This window comes from Phascolarctos cinereus, unplaced genomic scaffold (genome assembly GCF_003287225.1).
Source record: "Phascolarctos cinereus isolate Bilbo 61053 unplaced genomic scaffold, phaCin_HiC Scaffold_9;HRSCAF=440, whole genome shotgun sequence".
NCBI lineage: Eukaryota > Metazoa > Chordata > Mammalia > Diprotodontia > Phascolarctidae > Phascolarctos > Phascolarctos cinereus.
Window position 1 is genome coordinate 245,073,371 of NW_027556402.1, and position 22,820 is coordinate 245,096,190.

Below are 22,820 nucleotides of genomic sequence, written 5' to 3' on the forward strand. Positions count from 1 at the left end.
CAGGTATGGTAGGCTGCATGTGTTTTAAGATACTTTTCCCCTACATATTAATCAATTTTGCTGACATTTTTTTCTCTTCTATATTTTTTTCTAAAAAAAAAAAATTCTGTGTTGTATGAAATGGCTCTTTAGAAAGGAGCAAATGGAAGGATATAGGAAAATTTAGTCAATGTAAAACCAAAAGAGAGCAATAAAAATTATTTAAAAAAAAAAAAAGGAAAAGAAAATGAATGCTGTGAAATTGGAAGGAATAAGCTTGGGCCCAAAGAAGAGAGAGAAGACAACCCTGACCCAACTCCCAACTCCCACCCCATCCTTGCAGAGGTGGGAGGCCACTGATGTGGAACATTACATATGCCATGTTTGTCAATATACTGATCTCTTTGTGGAATTATTTTCTCTTCTTCCTTTTAAAAATTATTTGTTGTAAAGGATGGATGGGGGAGGGGTACAGAGAGAAAAATCTAGGCAACATTAGAACAAAATAAAATCCAGGCAATGTTAGAACAAAAAGTAACAATAAAAATCTCTCTCTGAAAGGAAAAAAATCACTTATCCCCTGGGGCTTTGTGCGTTAGAGCTCTGTTAGCACATACTCTCGGGTATAACGGGCATCATTTGCTTGCATGGTGTTCTAATAATGATGGTTTTGGTTCCCTCATGTGGTTGGTTAAAACATGATGTTCAGGAGTCCTGGTCTTAGATCTGATCCCTGCACAGGACACTGAGCTATACTTAGTTTTCAGGCCACATACTCCATTGCATTTGTGAGGCAGCTGGCAAGAACTAGGAGTGGGGTATCCATGCCCTTTGCCATAGCAGAAATTGAGCAATGAATGTGGATGGATCTAAGCAAATTCATCACCATCAAAGGAAACTTTAAGTGCATGTACTTATGGGCAGGAAGGTGCTAACATTAATTTCATGAACATATATGTAATAGATGCAGAACATATTATCAATAAACATTTTTCACCTTCTTGCTAATGTTGTATCAGGAAAAGTGGTTAATCAGTGACAGTTAGATAGTTAAAAACATCATGAAAAGGTGAATTAACTGGACAATAACACGTCAATAACTATTGTAACACCATTCAATAAGAAAAAGTCCAAAGACAGAAAGTTTAAATAAAATAAAATGAGATAAGAGATGTGACTGTGCTATACCCAAAGGGATATTGCTGTTGCTGCGGTTAATAAAACAATACAATACAATTCCCTCAATCAAAGAGAGAACGTTTCCGTACCACTGCTCCGGATGCTGGCTGCACAATCCACGCGTATTCGGGACGGATTAGGCGCAGACAGTTGATGGCTGCCAGGTAACAGTTGCCTTGTTTCTCAAGCCCCCGGAGAGTTCGTACTTCCCTGCCAAGACGCATGCCATACTCAAACATCACTGTGCCAGCTGTGGAACAAGAACAGGTGAGACATCACAATGACAACCAGTGCTTCCTTCCTGTGACACACTGCCACCTTCTAGGGGCCAAAACCAACAAGCAAGCCGATGGTGACTTACAATCACAATGGAGTCTATGCTTTCTGACCTTTCAGGCACCACAGCGGTACTAAGCCAGCTTCCCCTCCTTAGAGAGACCCCTGAAACCCAGGATGGAAAATAATGTGCCCTGAGAAGAAAAGCTTGCACTGAAAGGATTCAACCTTACTGTAGAGATTTAGATTATATTGGTTGAAGGACACAATTGAAAAATTCTTGTTAAAAAGTTTTTTTTAAAGGAAATACATCATTTGAGTACAGAGATGCCAGAGAAATACTGTTTCCGGACTGAGAACATGGAATTTTTTATGTTAAGAAGCATTAAATAATTATTTAACTTCAATTCTTCATGAAAATAGTTTTTCAATCAAGAAGAACAATTCCTTTTTTCAGGAGGACATTAACGGTAGCACAGTTTAGTAGAAAGAGTACTAAATTTGGAGTCAGGAGACACCAAGACTCTAATCCCACTTCTAACACTTACTAGTTGTACAATTGTGAGTAAGTCATTAGAACTCATTAAGCCTTTACTTCCATATCTGTAAAATGGAATAATTATACACACACATGTGTAGATATGTGTAATAGTCATCTTACAGAGTTACTGTGAGTAAACAGGATTTGGGAGGGGATGAGATGGTGGCTTCGGAGAAGGTCCTGGGGAGTCCATACCAGTTATATCAGATATGAGAACCTCCTGGTGAGAAAACTCTCTGTACCAATGTGAGTTGGCACTTCCTCTGCAACTGACAGTCTTATAGAGTCGCCTGAGGCACTAAGAGGTTATATGCCATGCCCAAAGTGACAGCTAGCTTTTGTCAGAAGTGGACTTGAACCCAAATCATTCTGATTCAGGTCTGGCTAATTACTCATAATATTTGTAAAATGTTCTATCATTTTGGGACAACAAAGATGTTTCTCAAACATAACTATTCAGAATGCTCTTTATAAAGCATTCAGGTGTTATTTAATAAGTATCTTTTATGCTGAAACAAATCTATTTGACTGAAAAAAAAATTATAGCCAGCCATTTCCCTCAATAAAATTGAAGACTAATCCAAAGACGTTTCTATTTCTTCCCAGGCAACAAGACTTCTTCAAGTAGAGGTAGAATATAATCACTCCCGAGGAAGAAGCACAACTACAGTTGGTCAAAAATTATCTGAAAATAGAGGCATCCACTTCTCTTTTCCTTAGAATGACTTTGAAATTTTAAAGAACTCAGTAAGCCACAAGAGGATCTTTTTTTGGCAAGTATTAAACCTGAAACTGACTTCATCTTAAGAATTTGGCATGTAACTGAGGGGAGATGAAAAGTCCATCCTGTCTTTCGAATAGGAAAGTATTCCTTGTAGGAATTTAAAAAGCCTTGGATGACTCAACATTTGATGAGACTGGAAACCACAATATTTGCACAGAACAAGATAAACAGGAAGGATGATGTTACAGTGCTGAAACGGTACAGGTATTCACAAACCTTTCAAAATAACCCGAATCTTCACACAGTCAGAATTAAGCTAGGTTTGCCTTAAGTAAATCTATTTGAATTAAAAAATTAATAATGAACACAGTAGACACAGAAGAAACCACGGTCACTTCTCAGGAGTCTCTCCTAACTGGTTCCCACCATCTGATGAGCATAAGGGGAAAAGACCAAAGAGCTCTAGATCTGAAGTCACAGGACCTGGGCTCAACTGTCAGCTCTAACACTGACTACCTACATGACTTCTGGTAACTTTTAGCATCTCTGGGTCTCAATTTACAGCTAAGTAAAATGAGGCATCTGGACTAGATCTTCCATCTCTAAACCCTATTCCTATAATATGCTCAAGGCCAAGAGATAAAGATAAAAGTCAAAGTAAAGTTTTGAACCTTTACCTATAATTAGCCACGATTCTCCCAAGCAACATGATAATATGCCTAGTAGTAAAATAAAAGCCCAAAACAAGCAGTATGTTATACAACACTTCTGTAACTGTGGTCACAGAACTGCCCAAGCTCTGCCCATTAGGAGCCTTGATCTAATTCTTGAGCAAAGTCACCATTTCCTCTGCTATAAAATGAAGGGGTACTGGACGAGATGACCTCTGGGGTCTCTTCCAGTTCTGTGAGCTGACAGACTCTTCTATCCAAAGCCTAATCCTAGTATTCCCTCTCCCCGGCAGCATTACCTTGGGTGGGTTTACTTCCATTAAACCCAAATAAGTTAGATTAGATGGCTTCTGCCAGGTCTGACATTCTATGAGGTGGCCTAGTGGATAGTGGCACAGGCCCTGGAGTCAGGAGGACCCGAATTCAAATCCAACCTCAGACACTTGACACTGGCTGTGTGACCCTGGGCAAGTAACTTAACCCCAACTGCCTCAACAACAACAACAACAAATTAGTTTGCCCCAAGGCCTCACCCTTTCGGTAGTTGTGCCGATAGATGTGGAAGGCATACAAGAGCTCATAGTAATTGTGAGTCATCAGATCTACTGCTCGGGCACGTGACTCAATTATCCCCACAACCTAAGGGACAGAAACAAAAAGCCAGGTGAGTGAGTCTGCAGCGACTGACAAAGCCACCAAAGCTCTCCCCCTGCGTTCTCAGGCAGGTTAGATTACCTCATTATGCAGGTTCACATACGGAAACTCGACCAGATCCTGGAGCTGGGAACGTTCACAGAGAACCACTACCAATTGCCGCAAGCAATCTAGCTGCCTAGAAGAGAAAGGGGGATATCAGGCAAGCTTCCTTGTGTGGGCCAAGGAGCACTGGTGGAGGGCTCACTACCTACCTGCTGGGGTCTGGATTCTGAGTTAAGGCCTCATACGCTTGGTCATTGTGTCCTAAATCCAAATGATGTTTGAAAATGCACGTCCTCAAAGTAGCCTAGAAATGAAATAAAGGGAAAGGAGAGGGGTATAAAGCCCTCAATCACAGTACAAAGTTTTAGGCCAAAAAAATTCTCAGCCAACTGCGGTGATATGAAAAAAGAGCAATGAAAATTATTAAGACAAATGAAAAATTTCTCTTCTTACCTGGCTTTTCCAGTCATCACCTGCTTCAGTGATTGCTAACGTGGCCAACTGAATCACTAGTTCAGGCAAACCAACCACATCCAATAATCGCAAAACCTAAGGAAACCGGAGGACTCTTTGTCATCACAAATGGGCTTTTAAGCAGTGAATAATAAAACCAAAATAGAATTAGGCATTTGGCTCTCAAACCAATTAGAAAAACGAAAGAGAAGTATGAAAAGTTTAAGCTGAAGAGGTGCCACGAGGCCTGCCATTAGACATTTGGCTCTATGACTTGTGCATCATCTTCCTTAGTTTCTTCAGTTACCCACATAATGCTGAGTTTTAAATTCCCTCCACTTCTATTTTCACAGATTATAAAAATGACGTCATCTACATGCTACTAAACTTTGATTATTTGTGACAGTTTAAAACAGGCATAGTACTGGTTAAAAAAAAATCTAAAGAATCAATTGACTTTGAGCCCAATATTCTTCATTCTTTTGATGGAGATACTACAGAACAACGAAACCACCAACAGACAGAAAAAAAGCAAGTGGAAATTTGAGAAACTAGGGAACGAGGGGCCTGGACATAGTTGCTGGTTACTTTTTGAAATATCTGTGACTTCAAAGTCCTCTTAGAAGGACAGAGGATTAGATCACCCTTTCACTTTTATAGGTATTTTGTTTAGGATTTTTGCAGTAACACTCATTAGTATTGTCCTCCGGGTTCTCAGATTAATACTACATGTGCCTCGTGGAAGGAAGAGCTGGGGATTTTTCCCCCTTCTGTTTTGAAGCAGTTACTGCTCTTTGAAGGTTTGGTAATTAGCCTGTGAATCCATAGAGGTGTGCTGTATTACTGCCAAGTAGTTCTTTAATGGCCTGTCAGATCTTTCTTTCTGAGACTGATCATTCTGAGTTATTCACTTTGGGAATATTTTCTGTTTCTGTGGGTAATCATCCATTTACTTTAGATCCACAAATTTACAAGCATTGGATTGTGTATCCTTGATAAGTTTCTTACCTCTTTTGCTTTCACAAGCTCTGCTTTCTTCTAATTTACGTGTTTTTGGTTTGGGTTTTTGCTTAGATTTAACTGTTCAAAGTCAATAAACTTAATAACTGTTCAAGATTTTGTTGTCTTTAAAAAAAAGTCACTTCCGTTGTTCTCTTTTCATTTGTATTTTTCTCTTTTTCCATCTTGGTTTATTTTTTTCCTGGGTTTGTAAAGCTACTACTTCAATGAACTTTTTTCCTTGTTGATGTTTAATGTTACAAATGTGCCTCTGGCTCCACCCTACAGATTTCATTATGCAATAGTATTCTCTGTCTTTGGTGTAATTTCCCTGTTACCCCATCATTACTGAGTAAGTCATTTTTTAGCTTCTGGAAGAGTCTGTGAGCCCTTGCAGGAGAAGGAACAACACTATGACTTAATGAGGGTGTGTTCAGAAGAGCAGTCACGGTACGGCATCTCTTTTCTTTATTTGCCTTTGTGGGCCAACACATGTCAATTTTTATCTAAGTTTTGTGAACTCCGGGAAAAAGAAGCATTTTTCCTTTTTCTCACAAATGATCTCCTTATAGTGATTAGACTTAATACTCTGGTTAGTACTATAATTTTTCTCTTACTTATCTTTTGGTTGGATTTCATATTCCAATACTGATGGGTTTAAACCTTCCATAATGACTGAAAGGAAATCTATTTCTTCCTGCAAGACTAAGTTCTTCATGACAATTGCCACAGATTAGGTAACTATATATTTAAGACTGGTACATTCATTTTGAATAGAACCTTTTAGCATCACATTATCCTTTTCTATCTCTTTTAATATACTTTCTAGTGGGAATTCAATTTTGTATGACATCATTAATGTCTCTTAAGGTTTTCTGTGTTTTGACAGCGGCATGATAAATATTCCATCACTCTTTCATTATGAATCTATTCAGATATTTCTTTGGTAAAAGCACCTCCTCCAACTATACAGTTCTGTCTGCCTTTAATGCAATCTGTGGCTCCTCATTTTATGAAGCAGCTCAGTCCATTTGTATTTAGTGTTATCATTGTGATATTTGTCCGGTTTTTTAGTCAGTCTATAGAAAAGGAATATAAGCTTTTTGATTGTTCATTTTTTTAGGGGGGGGAGGGGGAGGCAACTGGAGTTAAGTGACTTGCTCAAGGTCACACAGCTAATAAGTGTCAAGTATCTGAAGCCAGATTTGAACTTAGGTCCTCTCAACTCCAGTGCTGGTACCAGCTTTTTGATTTGTACACAGCTTCTCTTATTGGTCAAATTTAAGAGAACTACACTGAACAAAAGGGCCTCTGTCTTGTGTTTTAGCTCAATTTAACTCACACTCCCTCTTCTCAAAGAGAGAGATTTTACTTTGGGATCTCTCTCCAAACTCTCATTCGCTCTTCTGAACGTTCTTCTTCGCCTGTTACTCCCAGCTACTTTTCTGGAACATTCAGTGACCTGGTCAATAACAAAACGCTTTTCTAAGCCACTGTTTTAGACGGATTGAAACACTTACCTTGTTAGCCACGAGCCTCATCCCAGGCTGTTTGAAGATCTACGAGGATGGGCCCCTGGGTCTGTTTCCTTCTCAAACCCCGCCCCCAGCCTTCCCAGAACGCGCTGGTTTCGCAGGCTGGTCCACACTTCATGATTCTGTACACACTGCGTTTCAATCTCTGTGATCCCCCCTGGACCTCCTTGAACATTCCAGGGGGATCCAGGCTATCCTTTCTCAGTAAGTGATGCAGGCACTTTTGGTAACATATATGTTTTTCCTTATTCTTGTAATGTTGTGATTTAATTATGATATTGCCTATACATGTTGACACCTGAGTTTTTCCCGGTGTTTTGCTGGTTCTTTTTGCCAATTCTGAGCAATCTACTTTAGCTTGCTTTCCTCATATTTGCTTCTAAATGTTTTTGTGTGTCTAAGTTCTCTGGGATGTCAGTGATTACTGTACTGGGTCTGCTTCTTTTCCAACAGACTAGACAATCTATTCAACTCATATCCAGCTTAGAAATAAATGTAGCTTAAATATATAAGGAACGGAGACAAATTTATGAAAATAAAAGCCATTCCCCAGTCAATACATGATCCAAGGATAAGAACAAGCAGTTTTCAGAAGAAGAAATCAAAGCTATCAATAGTCACATGAAAAACATGTTCTAAATCACTTCTGATAAGAGAAATGCAAATTAAAACAACTCCAAGGTAGCACCTCACACCTATCACATTGGCGAACATCACAGAAAAGGAAGATGACAAATGCTGGAGGGGATGTGGAAAAACTGGGACACTAATGCGCTGCTGGTGGAGTTGTGAACTGTTCTGACCTTTCTGGAGAGCAATTTGGAACTACACCCAAAAAACCTATCAAACTGTGCAGATCCTCTGACCCAGCAATACCACTCCTAGGTCTGTATCCCGAAGAGATCAAAGAAAAGGGAAAAGGACCTGTGTGGTGGCAAAGAAGTGGAAACTGAGGGGATGCCCATCAACTGGGGAATAGATGAAGAAGTTGTGGTATATGATTGTGATGGAAAACTAATGTACTATAGGAAGTGGTGAACAGGATGGTTTCAGAAAAAGCTGGGAAGACTTCTATGAACTCATGCAAAGTGAAGTGAGCAGAACCAGGAGAAAGCTGTACACAGTAACAGCGATAGTATTAACAACGATGTAGTACTATTAAAGCTTCAGCTTGTTCTAATCAAAACAATGATCCAAGACAATTCCAGTGAAGAATGCTATCTACCTCTACAGAGAGAACTGTTGAATTCTGAGTACAGATTGAAGCATACTTTTTTCACTTTATTTTTCTCTATTTTTTCTTTTTGGTCTGTGTTTTCCTTGGCAACATGTCTAATATGAAAATGTTTTTTGTATGACTTCACATGTATCATTGATAGCACATAGCTTGCCCTCTCAATGGATGGAAGAGGTGTAGGAAGGAGGGAGAGAATTTGGAACTCAAAAATTTTTTAAAATGCAAGTTAAAACTTTCTTTTACATGTAATTGGGAAATACTTAACTAAATAAATAAAAATACATTTTTTAAAGAAGAAAATAAGCGTACCATTCTTTGGAACATAAATCCACTCTAAGAAAACTTGAATGGCAAGGCAAGCTATACAAGAATCTGGCTAAGGAGCTGGTTTTTTTCGAGCTTGTGTCATTTTTGCTTCTTCAGGGTCTCTTGCTTGATATTTTGGGACTTGTAAGTTCTTCTGCGTCACTTCTTTGGCTGTGCCACTTGGCACAGGGCACTTCTCAGCACTTCTAGTGCTGCCTTTCTCCTGTCTCCTGGTTTTCTAGGCCCAAGCTGCTTTTGCAGTTTACACCTTTTCACTGTGTGGGCATCTCTGGTTTGTGTTCACGTAGGTTTTTTGTCTGCTTTTCTTTGCTGGGGCATTTGTCTTTGTTGTGGCAGGGTTTGGTCTGTGAAGAGGCTGGCACTGTAAGCGCCTCTTATTCTAATACCTTAGCCTACTCTTTCCATTCTCATCCAAGTTCACAAAAATAATTCTACAGATGGTTAAGGATGCACAGATGAAGTTGACGGATGATTTATGTTGGATACAAAAATGTTTTTATCAACTCAGAAGTTGTAAGTTCCTCGAATTTATTAGCAGCTGAATAATTTTGCACTGAATTTCAATTTATGATGAAAAAGTAAGTTTGGTTTCTTTTTGGGGCCCTTCATCTTTACCAATAAGGAAACAAATGGAAATTCTGGAGCTTGCTAATATATGCCTGGGATGGAGTATTAAAGCAGTGTCAGCTTTTTCTTCATAGTTACCCTATTTACTGGGAAATAATGTAATTGCTTTGGGAATGTTCCTGAGCCTGTAACAACTCAATAACTACATCCTAAGACCTGCACCTTCCCTTGGCAATTCATTCTTCTTTTTATTTGGAGCGAATAGTGAATAAAGATGTAACAACATTTACATACACAGCACTCCCCCTACCTTCCCAAGACAGCAATACAATTATACATGTGCCAGGAATCAAAAAGAATGACATTTTGTCAGATTTAATACCTTATCATAATACTGTAGTCGGGGAGTAGAAACTATCTCCCCATCCTCTGTGCGGATTAGTCGATCTAAGAATTCTTCCCTGCCCACTTCAGATGCAGCTTGGCAAAAACATTCCAGAGCCTAAGGAGACAAAGGAATGTTATACACATCACTAGGAGAGGAAGAGGAAGGGAACTAGCATCAGGTGCCTGCTCTGTGCCAGGCGCCATGCTACAAATATTACATGTTACAGATATTCTCATTCGACCCTTATAACAACAAAATGAGTTGTCTGTTTGTTTGCTTGTAAATGCTAAGCCCTAAAGGCTGCAATAAATGAAAGCTGGCACTCGATTGAGACCAAAAAAAAAAGTCTTTGCAACCTGCACAAGTACAATGAGACGGCAAACAGTAAAGGTTCTTACAGTTACCAGATCCTCTCCCAGTTAATCAAGCAGAAAGAATACGACTACATTTACCTTATGTCCTTCTCCCATAACCAGGTAGCACCGGCCCATCATAAAGCGGCAGGAGCCAACACTCACTTGACACCAAGGCTGGAGAAGGCGAATGTATTCCTTGAAGACAAAAGGAATTCTCTTATTAGAAAAGGAACAAAGCAAAGCAAGAACCAGGGAAGCCAGGTATGATGGAAATTGGGTTCAAAGCCTTGTGCACAGAGTGCCTTCGTTTCACTACATCTCAGCAAACTGTTTGGTAAAAGAGGGATGATACACGTACTATCTACCTTACAGGGCCTTGAGAAAAGCATTCTGTCAACCTTAAAGCATGATATGAATGTGATGATTACGAGAAATAACACAAGGCTTAGCATCAAAAATCATGAGTTGGAGTTCTGACTCCATTAACTGCTTACAAGAATAAGTTACAACCTCTTTTAACCATTCACCTTTTACTTATTTATAACATCTATTTAAAAAGTTTTTGAGTTCCAAATTCTCTCCCTCCTTCCTGCCCCTCCCCCATCCACTGAGAAGGCAAGTTATATGACATCAATGATACATGTGAAGTCATACAAAAATTATTTCCATATTAGACATGTTGGGGGGGGAAGCACCTTAAAAAAATGCAAGAAAAATGAAAAAAAAACCAGTATCCTTCAATCTGCACTCAGAATTCATCAGTTCTCTCACGAGGTAGATAGCATTCTTCATTGGAATTGTCTTGGACCACTGTCTTGATCAGAACAACTAAACCTTTGGCAGTAGATCATTGTTATAGTACTGCTGTTACTGTGTACAACTTTCTCCTGGTTCTGCTCACTTCACTTTGCATGAGTTCATAGAAGTCTTCCCAGCTTTTTCTGAAACCATCCTGTTCACCACTTCTTATAGTACATTAGTTTTCCATCACAATCATATACCACAACTTCTTCATCTATTCCCCAGTTGATGGGCATCCCCTCAGTTTCCACTTCTTTGCCACCACACAGGTCCTTTTCCCTTTTCTTTGATCTCTTCGGGATACAGACCTAGGAGTGGTATTGCTGGGTCAGAGGATCTGCACAGTTTGATAGGTTTTTTGGGTGTAGTTCCAAATTGCTCTCCAGAAAGGTCAGAACAGTTCACAACTCCACCAGCAGCGCATTAGTGTCCCAGTTTTTCCACATCCCCTCCAGCATTTGTCATCTTCCTTTTCTGTGATGTTCGCCAATGTGATAGGTGTGAGGTGCTACCCTGGAGTTGTTTTAATTTGCATTTCTCTTATCAGAAGTGATTTAGAGCATGTTTTTCATGTGACTATTGATAGCTTTGATTCTTCTTCTGAAAACTGCCTCTTCCTAACCTTTGACCATTAATCGTCTTTTATTTTCATAAATTTGCCTTAGTTCCCTATATAACTGAGAAATAAGGCTTTTAATTGAGAAAACTGCTATAACTCCCCCCTCCCCACCCCAGTTTCCTGCCTTTCTTCCAATTTTGGCTACGTTGATTTTGTGAAGTGACAACCTCTTTTGAAAGACTGTTTCTCATCTAGGCAGTTAGTGGTGCAGTGGACAGAGTCAGGGCCTGCAGTTAGGAAGACCCAAGTTCAAAGCCTCTGACACATCAACTGTGTGACCCTGGGCAATCACTTAATGTCTGTCTTCCTTGGTTTCCTCAACTATAAAAAAGGGATAATAACAGCACCTATCTCACAAGGTTATTGTGAAGATAAAATGAGATTATATTTGTGAAGCACTTTGCACAGTGCCTGGCACATAGTGCTTAATAAATATGTGTCACCTTCCCCACCATCAGTAAAATGGGGATGATAATATTTATAATTATTTTAAAGAAAGTATTTTGCAAATACAAGTACTATTTAAGTGTGTGTTGGTATAACTACTATATAGGGCCCAAAGATGGAAAAAATACTGAACTTAACCATGCACAAGTTTCCATTTCTTCAAATCACTGGTATTTTTCCTTATAGTTCTAGTGACTCAATTTTGATCCTGTTATTTGGATTTCATTTTCATCCAGTTGCTTCAAAAAAGCTAGTTAAAATCCACATAGTTAAGTGGTTAAAGGGGAATAAAATTAAAAGAACTCTGAGGTTCTACCTTAACCTCATCACATTTGCAAAAAGAGATAGAAACTGTCCATTCTGGAGGAGCTGTGGGGAGACAGGCACATTAATACACTTCTGGTACAACTGAGAATTGGCCTCACAGTTTGAGAAAACACTTTGAAATCATGCAAATGAAGTCATTCAACCATTTGTATACTTTGATCCAGCACTGCCACTACTGGGTATATCCCTCAAGGTTAAAGACAGAAAACAAGATCCTATACACATTTTGCTGTAGCAATGAACTGGACCAAAAGTGGAAAATTCCAATCAATTGGGGAATGGCTGAATAAATTGAGTATGCAGATGTAATGGAATATTATTGCACAGTAAGACAGGACAAAAATGAGGACGTCAGAGGAACACAGGACAACTTGTATTAGGAGATAGAATGAAGAAAGTATTGGAGAAAACCGTACAATTACTACAACAATGCAAATAGAAACCAGGCAAAAAAGCAGATGAACTCAAATGAAATGCAGTTACTGATCTTGGCTCTGGAGGATGAGGACTGTATACGCTGGCAGACAAGGATGCTCCACTTTGCTGTTGTTCTGAGTTATGCGGAAGGGCACAGGGTAGGGGACATATTTGAAAATGATTATGCCGTCAAGAGGCATCAAATACTGTTTTACAAGTCAGGGAAGAGTCAAGAAAGTAAACCGCATTTCCCTCACAAATAAATTCAACAAGTTTCCGTATTTTGGTGTTCACTGTTGTATGAAAAGTTTTTTAAAAAGACGATTTTAAGAATTCATGATGATTCTATTTGTATCCATATGCTAGGATGTTTGTTATTTTAAATGGAAGACTGTGCTTCCCATGTGAAAAGAGAGCCCAACAAAAGGAATCAGGGAAAAGATAGGATGTGTAAGGCTAGCTTCTTGAGAATGACATTGTAAAGAAAAAGAAAGGAATTGTCCAATACTCCGGTGAGTTTTGACCCCTCTCCCCCTGAAACCCTGTAATATACATTAATGAGAAGAGCATAATAGAGAGCTATTTGGGAGACTAAAGAGGACGTATAAGATATAGTTTTGACAAGATAGGGAATTATCTCCAAATATATAATTCAGCAAATGACCTTGCTAACTCAAATGAACACATGTGAAATACTGAACTTACCTGTAACTGTGTGTATTGACAGCTTCCCATCAAACACTCTGGGAAGACGCATCCAGGATTGCTAGGCCACCTAATTCATTAGCTAAGGAAGAGGTCCTTTCACCTTTATTGAAAGAAGCAAATGTACACTACAGAATAAGCCACAACATAGAAGTTTTTGAAAAATCACTTTAAAAAGTGAGATGAACGGAGTGAAGGAGATAAGAGCTAACAATCACTTAACACTTTAAGGTTTATAAAAACTTCCTATCTACTTTCTCATTTTACCCCTACAACAAAATAGGTGTTATAATTATGCCCATTTTATAGATGAGGATACTGAGGTTCTGAGAACATAAGTGACTTGCCAAGAGTCACACGGCTTGGTGGGATATGAATCCAGATCTTCTTGACTCCAAGTCCACTGCTCTACCCACTATGTCACCCTGCCTCTCAGAGACATACGCTCTCTCCACTAGCTCAGCTGGTTAGTAAGTCACGCTTTAAGTCAATCTGGCCCCAACTCATCTTTCCAGCCTTTTCACCCTATATCCCATCACTTGCCAAATGGGCTCCAAGCTGCTTCCTGAACTGGTGCTACATCTCCTCCCTCTGTAACAGAAACATGTTGGCCCCACGCATGGGAATCATTCGTCATCCCCTCACAGCTCACTGCCTCACAGCCATTAAGAGGAAGCCTTTCCTCTGACCCTCCAGCTGTCTGTGCTGCTTCTCTTCTCCAAGTGCCCCATAGTTTCTTATCTTTTCACATGCTGTCTCTGCGGCACCCTCATTCCAGGAGAACTCCATTCCTGGAGGGCCAGGCCCATTTCATTTTTAACCCTGGTACAGGCCCTCATGGGGCCTTGCACACAGCCTATTATAAACTTAGCAAGCACTCGTTAGACTGAATTAGGCCAATGTCCTTAATGTAACGTTTATGTGGAGTAGTTTTACCTCTGCTGTAGTCTGGTGTCACTGACTATACCCTGATGCCATGTACGTGCCTCGAAGACATATATCCTCAGCAGTACAGGGAAACCAGATAATGGAAAATGGATGAACCAGTGGAAAAAAAAAGTCTTAGTGTCTTATACCCTAATGATGGCAGATCAGGAGTAACATCTTTACATATAAATGATAGCACTGCAATGTCTTCCCCACCCCCCCAACTTAAAACAATTAATTCATTAAAAACTTACATTATGCAACATAATATCCTTGTGGGGGCAGCTAGGTGGCGCAGTGGATAGAGCACTGGCCCTGGAGTCAGGAGGACCTGAGTTCAAATCCAGCCTCAGACACATAACACTCACTAGCTGTGTGACTGTGGGCAAGTCACTTAATCCCAATTGCCTCAGCAAAAAACCAAAAACCAAAACCCAAAAAAACCAAAACCCAACCATAATATCCTTGTGGTAGGAAGAGGAAAATTTCCCAGAAGTTTCAGAATAAAAGGATACAAAAGCTGTAAGAAATAATTGGTAATTGTTGTAACCAGCTGAGGCCAATTCACATCAGTTTGAGTGAGAGGTGCCTTTGGCTGAGAAAAGAGATGAGACAGGATGTGTTTTCTGGCCACTTCTTGGAAAAATAACTCCACAATTGTCTGAGGGTTGGATACTAAAAAACAAAAGGTTGCAGACATCATGAGTCACTGGGAGATGACTGTTACAATTATATTAAGATCACTTTAAAGCCTAAGAGGCAATACTGAAAGTGAAGAAAAAAGGGCTACACAGTAACAGTCCTTACCAAGTTTATGTGATGTCAAAGTGCTGGAGTCTGTCAGCTCTAATACTGATAAATGCTGTAGATTGGACTCCCTAGAGGAAGAGAAATGCTCGGTTAGCACATCCTTTTAAACCAAGACCCCTGAACTGTCAAGATAACCTCTCTAAATTATTGGACAAGCACAGAAATTCTGCATCCCCAGCATAAAGAAATGTACAAAACAAATCATAAATTAAGCTGCAATCCTAGAATCAAATTCTAATTTATGAAAAATATTTAGAAACCTCAAAATGCTGTTAGTTATTAACCATAATTACAAATCCTCTAGTGGAATATGTACCAACCAACAAACTTAAAGAAAAAAAAAAGACTCACAGTGTATCAACTGGAACCTCTGAGGCCAAGCACTGACTTCCCCACTTAATGAGGTAATATGACAATAACAAGGGGGCTGTCCGATGGAGAAGGTCTTGCTGAGACTGGAACAGTTGATTCCCACCCAAAAGCACCTAAGGAAAGAAAATGTTGAGGAACTTTAATGTTCAGAGCTAAAATGACAATAGTTTTTAAGAGGGGACTTGATGTCAGAAAAGCAACATGCCTATGGCTTCCTGACAGAATACCTGTACGGCTTCCATGCTTCCCTTACACCTTGTGACTGTGTCATGGGCACCTGCCCCAGTTTTCTAAAGTAATACTTACAGCATCTCCTAGCCTCGTCAACAGCTGCTGCAGGATCAATAGGTCTCGGCAGATAAGGAAGCGAGTACTAGCAATTTTACACACACCTCTGCAAACCACATTCCCTGTAGTACCACTGCCATAAAGCTGAGCAAGGTTCATGCGAACATTGAGAGGCTGGGCTACAACAAGGAAAACAAAGGAACACATACAATAATGGAGCTACACTGGTGATAAATGACACTGTTTAAACTGAAGGAGAACGCTTGCTCTTGCGCACTTACTGGGATTGAAGCCCTTTTCCATTTCTATTTCGGTCTCGTAGTCCATTTCCCGTATAAGAAGTCCAATTGCGTGGACTGGATTCCTGATCTCCTGAAGTTTACTGCAGATGTCTTCCATTACATTTTCTCTGTAGGGACAGAAAGAGAACCCTGATGACTGCCGGCAGTATGGTACTAAAGGACTTCAAACAAAACATCCTAAGAAGCAGCTGAGCCAGCCATGAGATCCGAGGGTCAGCTTTTGAATGACTTCAAACAAAGACAACTTTTTAAGCTCTTAACAAAGCTTTAAAAGGAGCTAAGAACTGCCCTCTGGCACAAAGTGTCAAGTAATTGCCTCTTCTGGCTTCTCAGAAATGCCAAAACCCACCAATGGAGAAAAGAACATTTGTACTTATAGTTCAGAGGAGGAATCTTTAAGATGTCACCGCAATTAATGACTTTGATTATAACATCTGGGTTATGTTTCACAGTCTGTTTCCATATAAGTAAAATCATTTGCTGGTTTTCCATGCATAAATTAGATCCTCTATTTGTTAATGATACTGACTCACTTTACATAGTACCCATCTGAAATGTACTTCTACTATATTCCTTTAGTATCCAAGATCACAAAATCTCTGTTATGAAGCAGACTTTACCCTAAGTTCTCCCTTACACATCATTTGCGATCAAGTCTTCTAGAATCTGTTCTGCAGCCCTCTCTGGAGACTGAAGGTGGTAGCAAGCCATTTCCATCATGAATGACATTTCCAAAGAAATGGATTCCCCAATCAATCGGAGGCATTTGATGAGACATATAACATCACGTGCAATATCTAAGTCTATAAGGAGAAGAAATCCCAGCTTTAAAGATGTGAATATTAATTGACAGTATTTTTTAAATAGGCAGAGTTGACAATTTTCATGAGCATAAAGGTTGAAAATACTTGTGTCCAATCAGTTTTGCTCGAATATCTACGGTGGCAAAGACTTTTCTGTCACAGTAGCAAATTTTCTGCATCTACATGCAATAAGGATAATGACTGAAAGGCTGAAGAAGAGGGGTTCAAAAAGGGAACAATTAATTACTGTTACCATCAGAAATGGTGGTCTCATCCTCTGTCAAAAGATTCTCATCGGGCAAAAGATAGAGATGATCCACTAGAGCACAGGGCACAAGAAAAGACAGGAACCCCTGGAAATAAGAATCTTCCAGTTAACTTTAAAATGTTCAAAGACAAATATGGAGTAATCTCTAACTCCAAATGAATTGCACAGCTACAGGAAAATCAGATGATTACTATGTGGCAAGAAAGGAACTACAAGGAAGCAAATGAACATTCAGAAGAGTCCAATGACGAGTAGGAAGAAGTCCTTCAGAATGCTTCTATCCTTACTTTTTTCAACAGGCACATCATATTTGCATGAGGATTCATATGCAGTGCAAGAGGACGTGAGAGTGCTTCTTGGTACTGGAGACAGCAGGCATAGAACTTGGACCAGAATTCAACTTGTAACTGCCGAAACTCTTCCTGAGAGAATTCATATTCCGTTACACTTGCCTGGAGCTGGCAGAAGAATAAATGAAAATATTAGTGCAGTTCATGACTTTCTTCCCAAAATAATAATCCTCTCTCATTAAAAAAGGTCTTCTATAGAGACAGTTCAAATGGAGCTAGGGCAAGAATGACTTAATACTGGTCTTGCTTTTTCCTGCACTGGAGAAGTATATATTTACCTATGAATCTCTAATTTAAAAGTTCACATATTCATGTTTCTTAATTACCAATAAAATTAAAGTTATTTTCTTACTAATATTGATGAAAAATATGTAAGACTATGTAAAGTTATAATTTTTCCACTCAAACCTCACCTCATTTTCAACAGCTAAAGTAACTTCTTTCTTTAGCTCACTCCAGGAAAGATCCAAATTCCTCTCTGTTCCTCGACGGAAAATCTAAACAAACATTAAAAATGACATTTTAGTATATTATGCAATACTCCAAACCTAATCAAAACATTCTAATTCAGATGGCATTATAATCAGGCATGAAAATGTACAGTAGACAACAGGTGTACTTTGTTTTCTATAATAGATATCTTCCTGAAAAGTTGTGTAAATAGCATTTTTGTAAAATGAATTGGTTTTGGTTACACCTGATTTCTATGTATCCATACAGAAAGTGATGAATATTAAAGTGTCGAAACCATTTAGGTTAGGATAAAAGTAGAACCAGAAGCAATACTGTGGTGATATACTACAGAACACCCAGCCAGATACAGAATGTGGATAATGCCTTCCTCATACAGATTACAAAAATGGTATAGAGGCAAGCTACAGTAATAACAGAAGAATTAAATAACCTTGACATCTGCTGGAAATCTAATTCTGCTAAAAGTAGAGCATCTAAAATTCTTGACTTGCCTGGTTGACAATTTCATCTCTCAGAAGGTAGAGGAAGCAACGAGGAATACTGCTATTCTAGACTTAATTCTGACCAACAAGGACTGGTTGGCGACGTGGAAGTGACAGGAACCTTGGGAGAAAGTGACCACGTCATCTTGAAGTTTGTATTAGTGAGGAAAGGAAATACGGGGCATAATTGGACACTAATTCATTCAATAAATACTTACAGAGTACCTACTAGGTGCAAGGAAGGCCCCATGCCAAGTGCTATGGGGACTGCAGAAGTAAACAAGAAACAGTCCTTATCTTAAGTAGCTAATAAGAAAGGGCAATAAAATAAAAATACGAATAACTGTAAGATAAAGAAAAACTACCTCAGGCTCCAAACAGTTTAGGGAAAAAATACTGCTGTAATCTCATGGGTAAAGACTAAAGATATACTGTTCACAATGATCAGAATAGACTAAAAAAAAAAAGAAATTCTAGCTATATAATTCTTAATAAACCTAATTAAGAAAAAAGGGAAACAGTTCAATTGGAAGGGGCCTTAGAAGCCAGCTTCCTAGTCTCTCTAATTGATTTCAAGAAATGTTTATCTGCTTGAACATCTCCAATAACAGGGAACTTATTACCTAAGGCAGTCCACTCTAATGTTAGATCTTTTAGATTTTTTATACCTTTATGCCAAGCTGAAATTTGCTTTCTTCTATTTGCCATCATTTAGTACTCTAAATTAGTTCTCTGAAAAAATTTAGAAAAAGCGCAAAGCCTCTTCCTATGTAAGTCCTTCATATATTTGAATTTCACTCATTCATTCAGTCATCAAGGTTTACTATGTGTAATGCACTATATGCTAGGCACTGGGCAGTACAAACTTACACAGAAATACAAAACTCCCCCTTTGTCTTTTCTTTTCCAGGCTAAACATTCTAAATGATCAAGAAATTCTCAAAGAGGCACAGCTTTGAGTATCCTCTTTTGGCTATGCTACAGATTTTTAATACCCTTTTACAATTAGGTACCTACTACCCTATTTGACTACCATGGGTATGGAACATTGTATATACAGTCAGGCTCAGTTGGTGTGCTGATTAGTTTTACTGAACTGTTTTTCCTTTTTTGCTCTTATTTGTCATAGGAGGTGATTCCTTGGTTAGAGGTGGAAAGAAGGTTAGGGCTATATTTGGAAGCTTAGGTGATGTAAAAATCCAAAGAGTTAAATACAAATGAAAAATCTGAATGCACGAATAAAATGTGGTGTCCAGAACGAAACATGGTAATTGGCTAGCTTATTACCTTACTTGTTGTAAGTATCGCTCTCCTGTTAATGTAGTCCAAGATCACACCAGTGTCTCTAGGAGCTGCGTCATACATACTATTGATTCATAGAGAGCTTGCACTCAATTAACACCTCTAAGCCTTTTTCAAAGAAACTGCCATTAAGCATCTCATACTTGATTTTCTGATTCCCAGAACTGGCCTTTACTCTTGTTAAATTTCATCAGCTCTTTACTCCAGCATGTTGACATCATATGGACGTTAATTTGGCCATGCCCCTTGGCTTCATGAAGTCTGTGGACTGGATAAATATGCAATCTATTTTCTTCCAAGTCAGCAATAAAAATGTCTGACAGAGTAAGGCAGAAGACAAACCTCCACGGAGAGACCTTCATTTAGGTGGCTATCAGTTCATTAAGGATTAGGATATAGTCAAGCAGCAATGTACAAATCCACTTCATACTATCATTGGGCCTACATTTATCTACCTAGCCTACTAGGATGAGAGGCTTTATCAAGCGTGTGGCTGAAATCTAGGGATATTATATCTATATACTTTTACAAATGTCCATGATACTACTACTATCCCTACTATGGTACCTTGCACAGAGTACTAACAACTATCTATTGAACTGAGTTTCAGAGTCAAATTTCAAAATCAGATCACCAGGCAATGGCCGGGTCTTTCTAATGTATCACACTGGGAGAGGGATGAGTGGGCAGGGCAGACAACAGTGACAACACAAGTGTCCCCTCCTACATCCTATCCATTTACCCACCATTTTCAGTTAAAACCCCCTTGACCAGACTGGCAAATCTATGGGCAAATAAATTCTTCCTAGCTGCTATGAGAGTGATTCCATCTTGAGTCAAGACCATATCATTCTAGTAATTTAAGCCAAAGGGCAGTATAACTCTAGAAAAGGGCTTAATAGGACTTTTTACCTGAGGTTTGTGAACTTTTTTTTTTAAACAATATTTTGATAACTGTATTGCAACATGATTTTTTTGTAATCCTACGTATTTTACTTTATACGTTTAAAAAAACATTCTATGAAAATTCCATGGGTGTCACCACAGTGCTAAAAGAGTCCTGGACACAAAAAACATTAAGAGAGCCTGCTTTACAAGGTACTTTTCCAACGACCTCAGATTTTAAAGGAATCAGAATTCTAGAGCTGAACAGGCTATCAGAGACCATCTATAACAAATCCTTCATTTAGTTCATATCAAATGATTATAAACATAATACTGAACATCAACGAATTCAAGCTTGCTTAGTACCATTTAAATTAATTTCAACACATAAACTATCACAACTTTTTAGTCACTAGCCTCTAAGGTCTCCAACAGAATGCTTTGTTTCTTTTCTTTCTCATTCACTTCTCCATGTTGGTAGGCTGAGTTAATATTCTGTTCTTCTGGGATTTTTTTGGGGGGGTGAGTGGGTATTACATGATTTCCTAAAGGTCTTTCTAGATTGCTGCCTGTTTTTTATATTTGTCAGTCTCAGCTGCATTAGAGTATTCCATTACACACATGTACCACAATTTATTTAACCCCGCCCATAGTGTTAGATAGCTTGGCTGCTTCTAGTTTGTTTTTAAATAATTGCAAATAATGCTTCCATGAACATTTTTCATTCATTTTGTTTTGTTTTCGCCAATGTGTTCTGGCTACGCTCCTTACACTATTAGGTCAAAGGGTGTGATTATTCTTCTCATTTTCACTGTGTACTTTGGAGAGACTGCTCTCCAAAAAGAATCTGCTTTTGAGTTTGCAATTCCATCTGAATGAATAGAATGAAATAGTTACCAAAATACTGTTTAAAAAACAAAGTTCACAGACCTAAGAAGCCCTACTAAGCCCTTTTCTAGAGTCACACTGACTTTTGGCTTAAATTACTAGAATGATGAGCTCTTGACTTGTGATGGGATCTCTCTCATATGATTCTACTTCTGAGTTCGCAATTCCACTTGAATAAGCAGAATGAAGGGAATGGATAAATGTACCTATTTCTTCACAACTCCACAGACGCTGAATTTCATTGCTTGTAATTATTTTTGCAATTTGACCAGGGCGAGGTGCCATACCTTAAAGCAATTCTTCAGTTTGAACACAAGGAAATGAAAGCTCAAGGAAATCGAATGACCTGAGGCCAGAGAGCGAATGAGTGGGAGAATCATGAGCAGAACCCAGGTTTCTGACTCCCAGACAAATACTCTTTACACACCACGCTACTTCTCATGTGTATACACAAAAGATTAGAGAAGGGAGAGGGCACAATAAAGGAAAAATTATGGAGGATGGGAAAGATGCTAATGATGTAAGCCAAGTAATACTTATTTTTAAGAGGATAGAGATGAACTCTGTAGATATCAATAGGCTTGGCTGCAATCACTGGCAAATTTCTAAAATAATTATAAAAAAGCTGTCATCTTTTTAGAAAAGAATAAGGTGGATCATTAGAAAAAAGCCATGCCAACCACTGTTGGTGGAATTAGGAACTGACTCAACCATTTGGGGAAAAATTTTTGACTTATGTGAGGAAAAATGATTATACTTTGACCCAGTAATCCTAACAGCAGGAATATACCCCCAAGCAATTAAAAGCTAGAAAGATCCAGGGGACATCAAAATGCCCACAGAAATACTTCTTGGAACTTTCTGGAAACAAAAGTATCTACCTACTGGTTGGAGAATAGTTGAGCAAACATGCATACTATGATTATTACTGTGCACTAAGAAATGGCAAAGAGCTATTCAGAGAAATGTGGGAAGATCTGTATGACTTGAAGCTGAGCTGGAAGAACAATAAATACACAATGACTACAAAAATACAAATGAAAAGATTACTGAAAGGAAGTAAAAGGTTTAATAATGGAAAACAAGATAATGGTTATGGAACACAGATGCTAAAACCTATCTTCTTCCTTTTAGCCGAGAGGAGGGAAACAAGGGCAGAATTTTCCCTACACTGTCATATGCAATCACTATATCATCAGCTGGTTTTGCCTACTTATTTTTCTTTCTTATATGGTAGGAATCAATTCTAAGGGTGTGGTGGGGAGGCAAAATATATCCAGAAATGACTGTGATGTAAAAATAAAAGATATCAACAAAACCCATGTTTAAAAAAATAGAAACGAACAATTCATGCAAAACTATGTGTCCTTATAAAACATGTTAAAAATATCAAAGAACAAGTAAAATTATTTCCTTTTCTGA

The 22,820-nt window shown here is 38.7% G+C and overlaps 1 protein-coding gene across 1 annotated transcript in view; it reads right to left on the bottom strand.

Annotated features, from left to right (window-relative positions):
- The window catches only part of NUP160 (nucleoporin 160), a 46,694-nt gene that overhangs the window by 11,599 nt on the left and 12,275 nt on the right, over positions 1-22,820 (bottom strand). Inside the window, 17 exon segments of the mRNA XM_078148961.1 lie at positions 1,248-1,408; positions 3,904-4,009; positions 4,106-4,202; positions 4,279-4,373; positions 4,523-4,618; positions 9,570-9,689; positions 10,028-10,126; positions 13,248-13,317; positions 14,690-14,849; positions 14,982-15,052; positions 15,336-15,469; positions 15,663-15,823; positions 15,926-16,053; positions 16,584-16,749; positions 17,003-17,102; positions 17,305-17,475; positions 17,781-17,864. Of these exon segments, the coding sequence (XP_078005087.1) occupies positions 1,248-1,408; positions 3,904-4,009; positions 4,106-4,202; positions 4,279-4,373; positions 4,523-4,618; positions 9,570-9,689; positions 10,028-10,126; positions 13,248-13,317; positions 14,690-14,849; positions 14,982-15,052; positions 15,336-15,469; positions 15,663-15,823; positions 15,926-16,053; positions 16,584-16,749; positions 17,003-17,102; positions 17,305-17,475; positions 17,781-17,864 (2,019 nt within the window).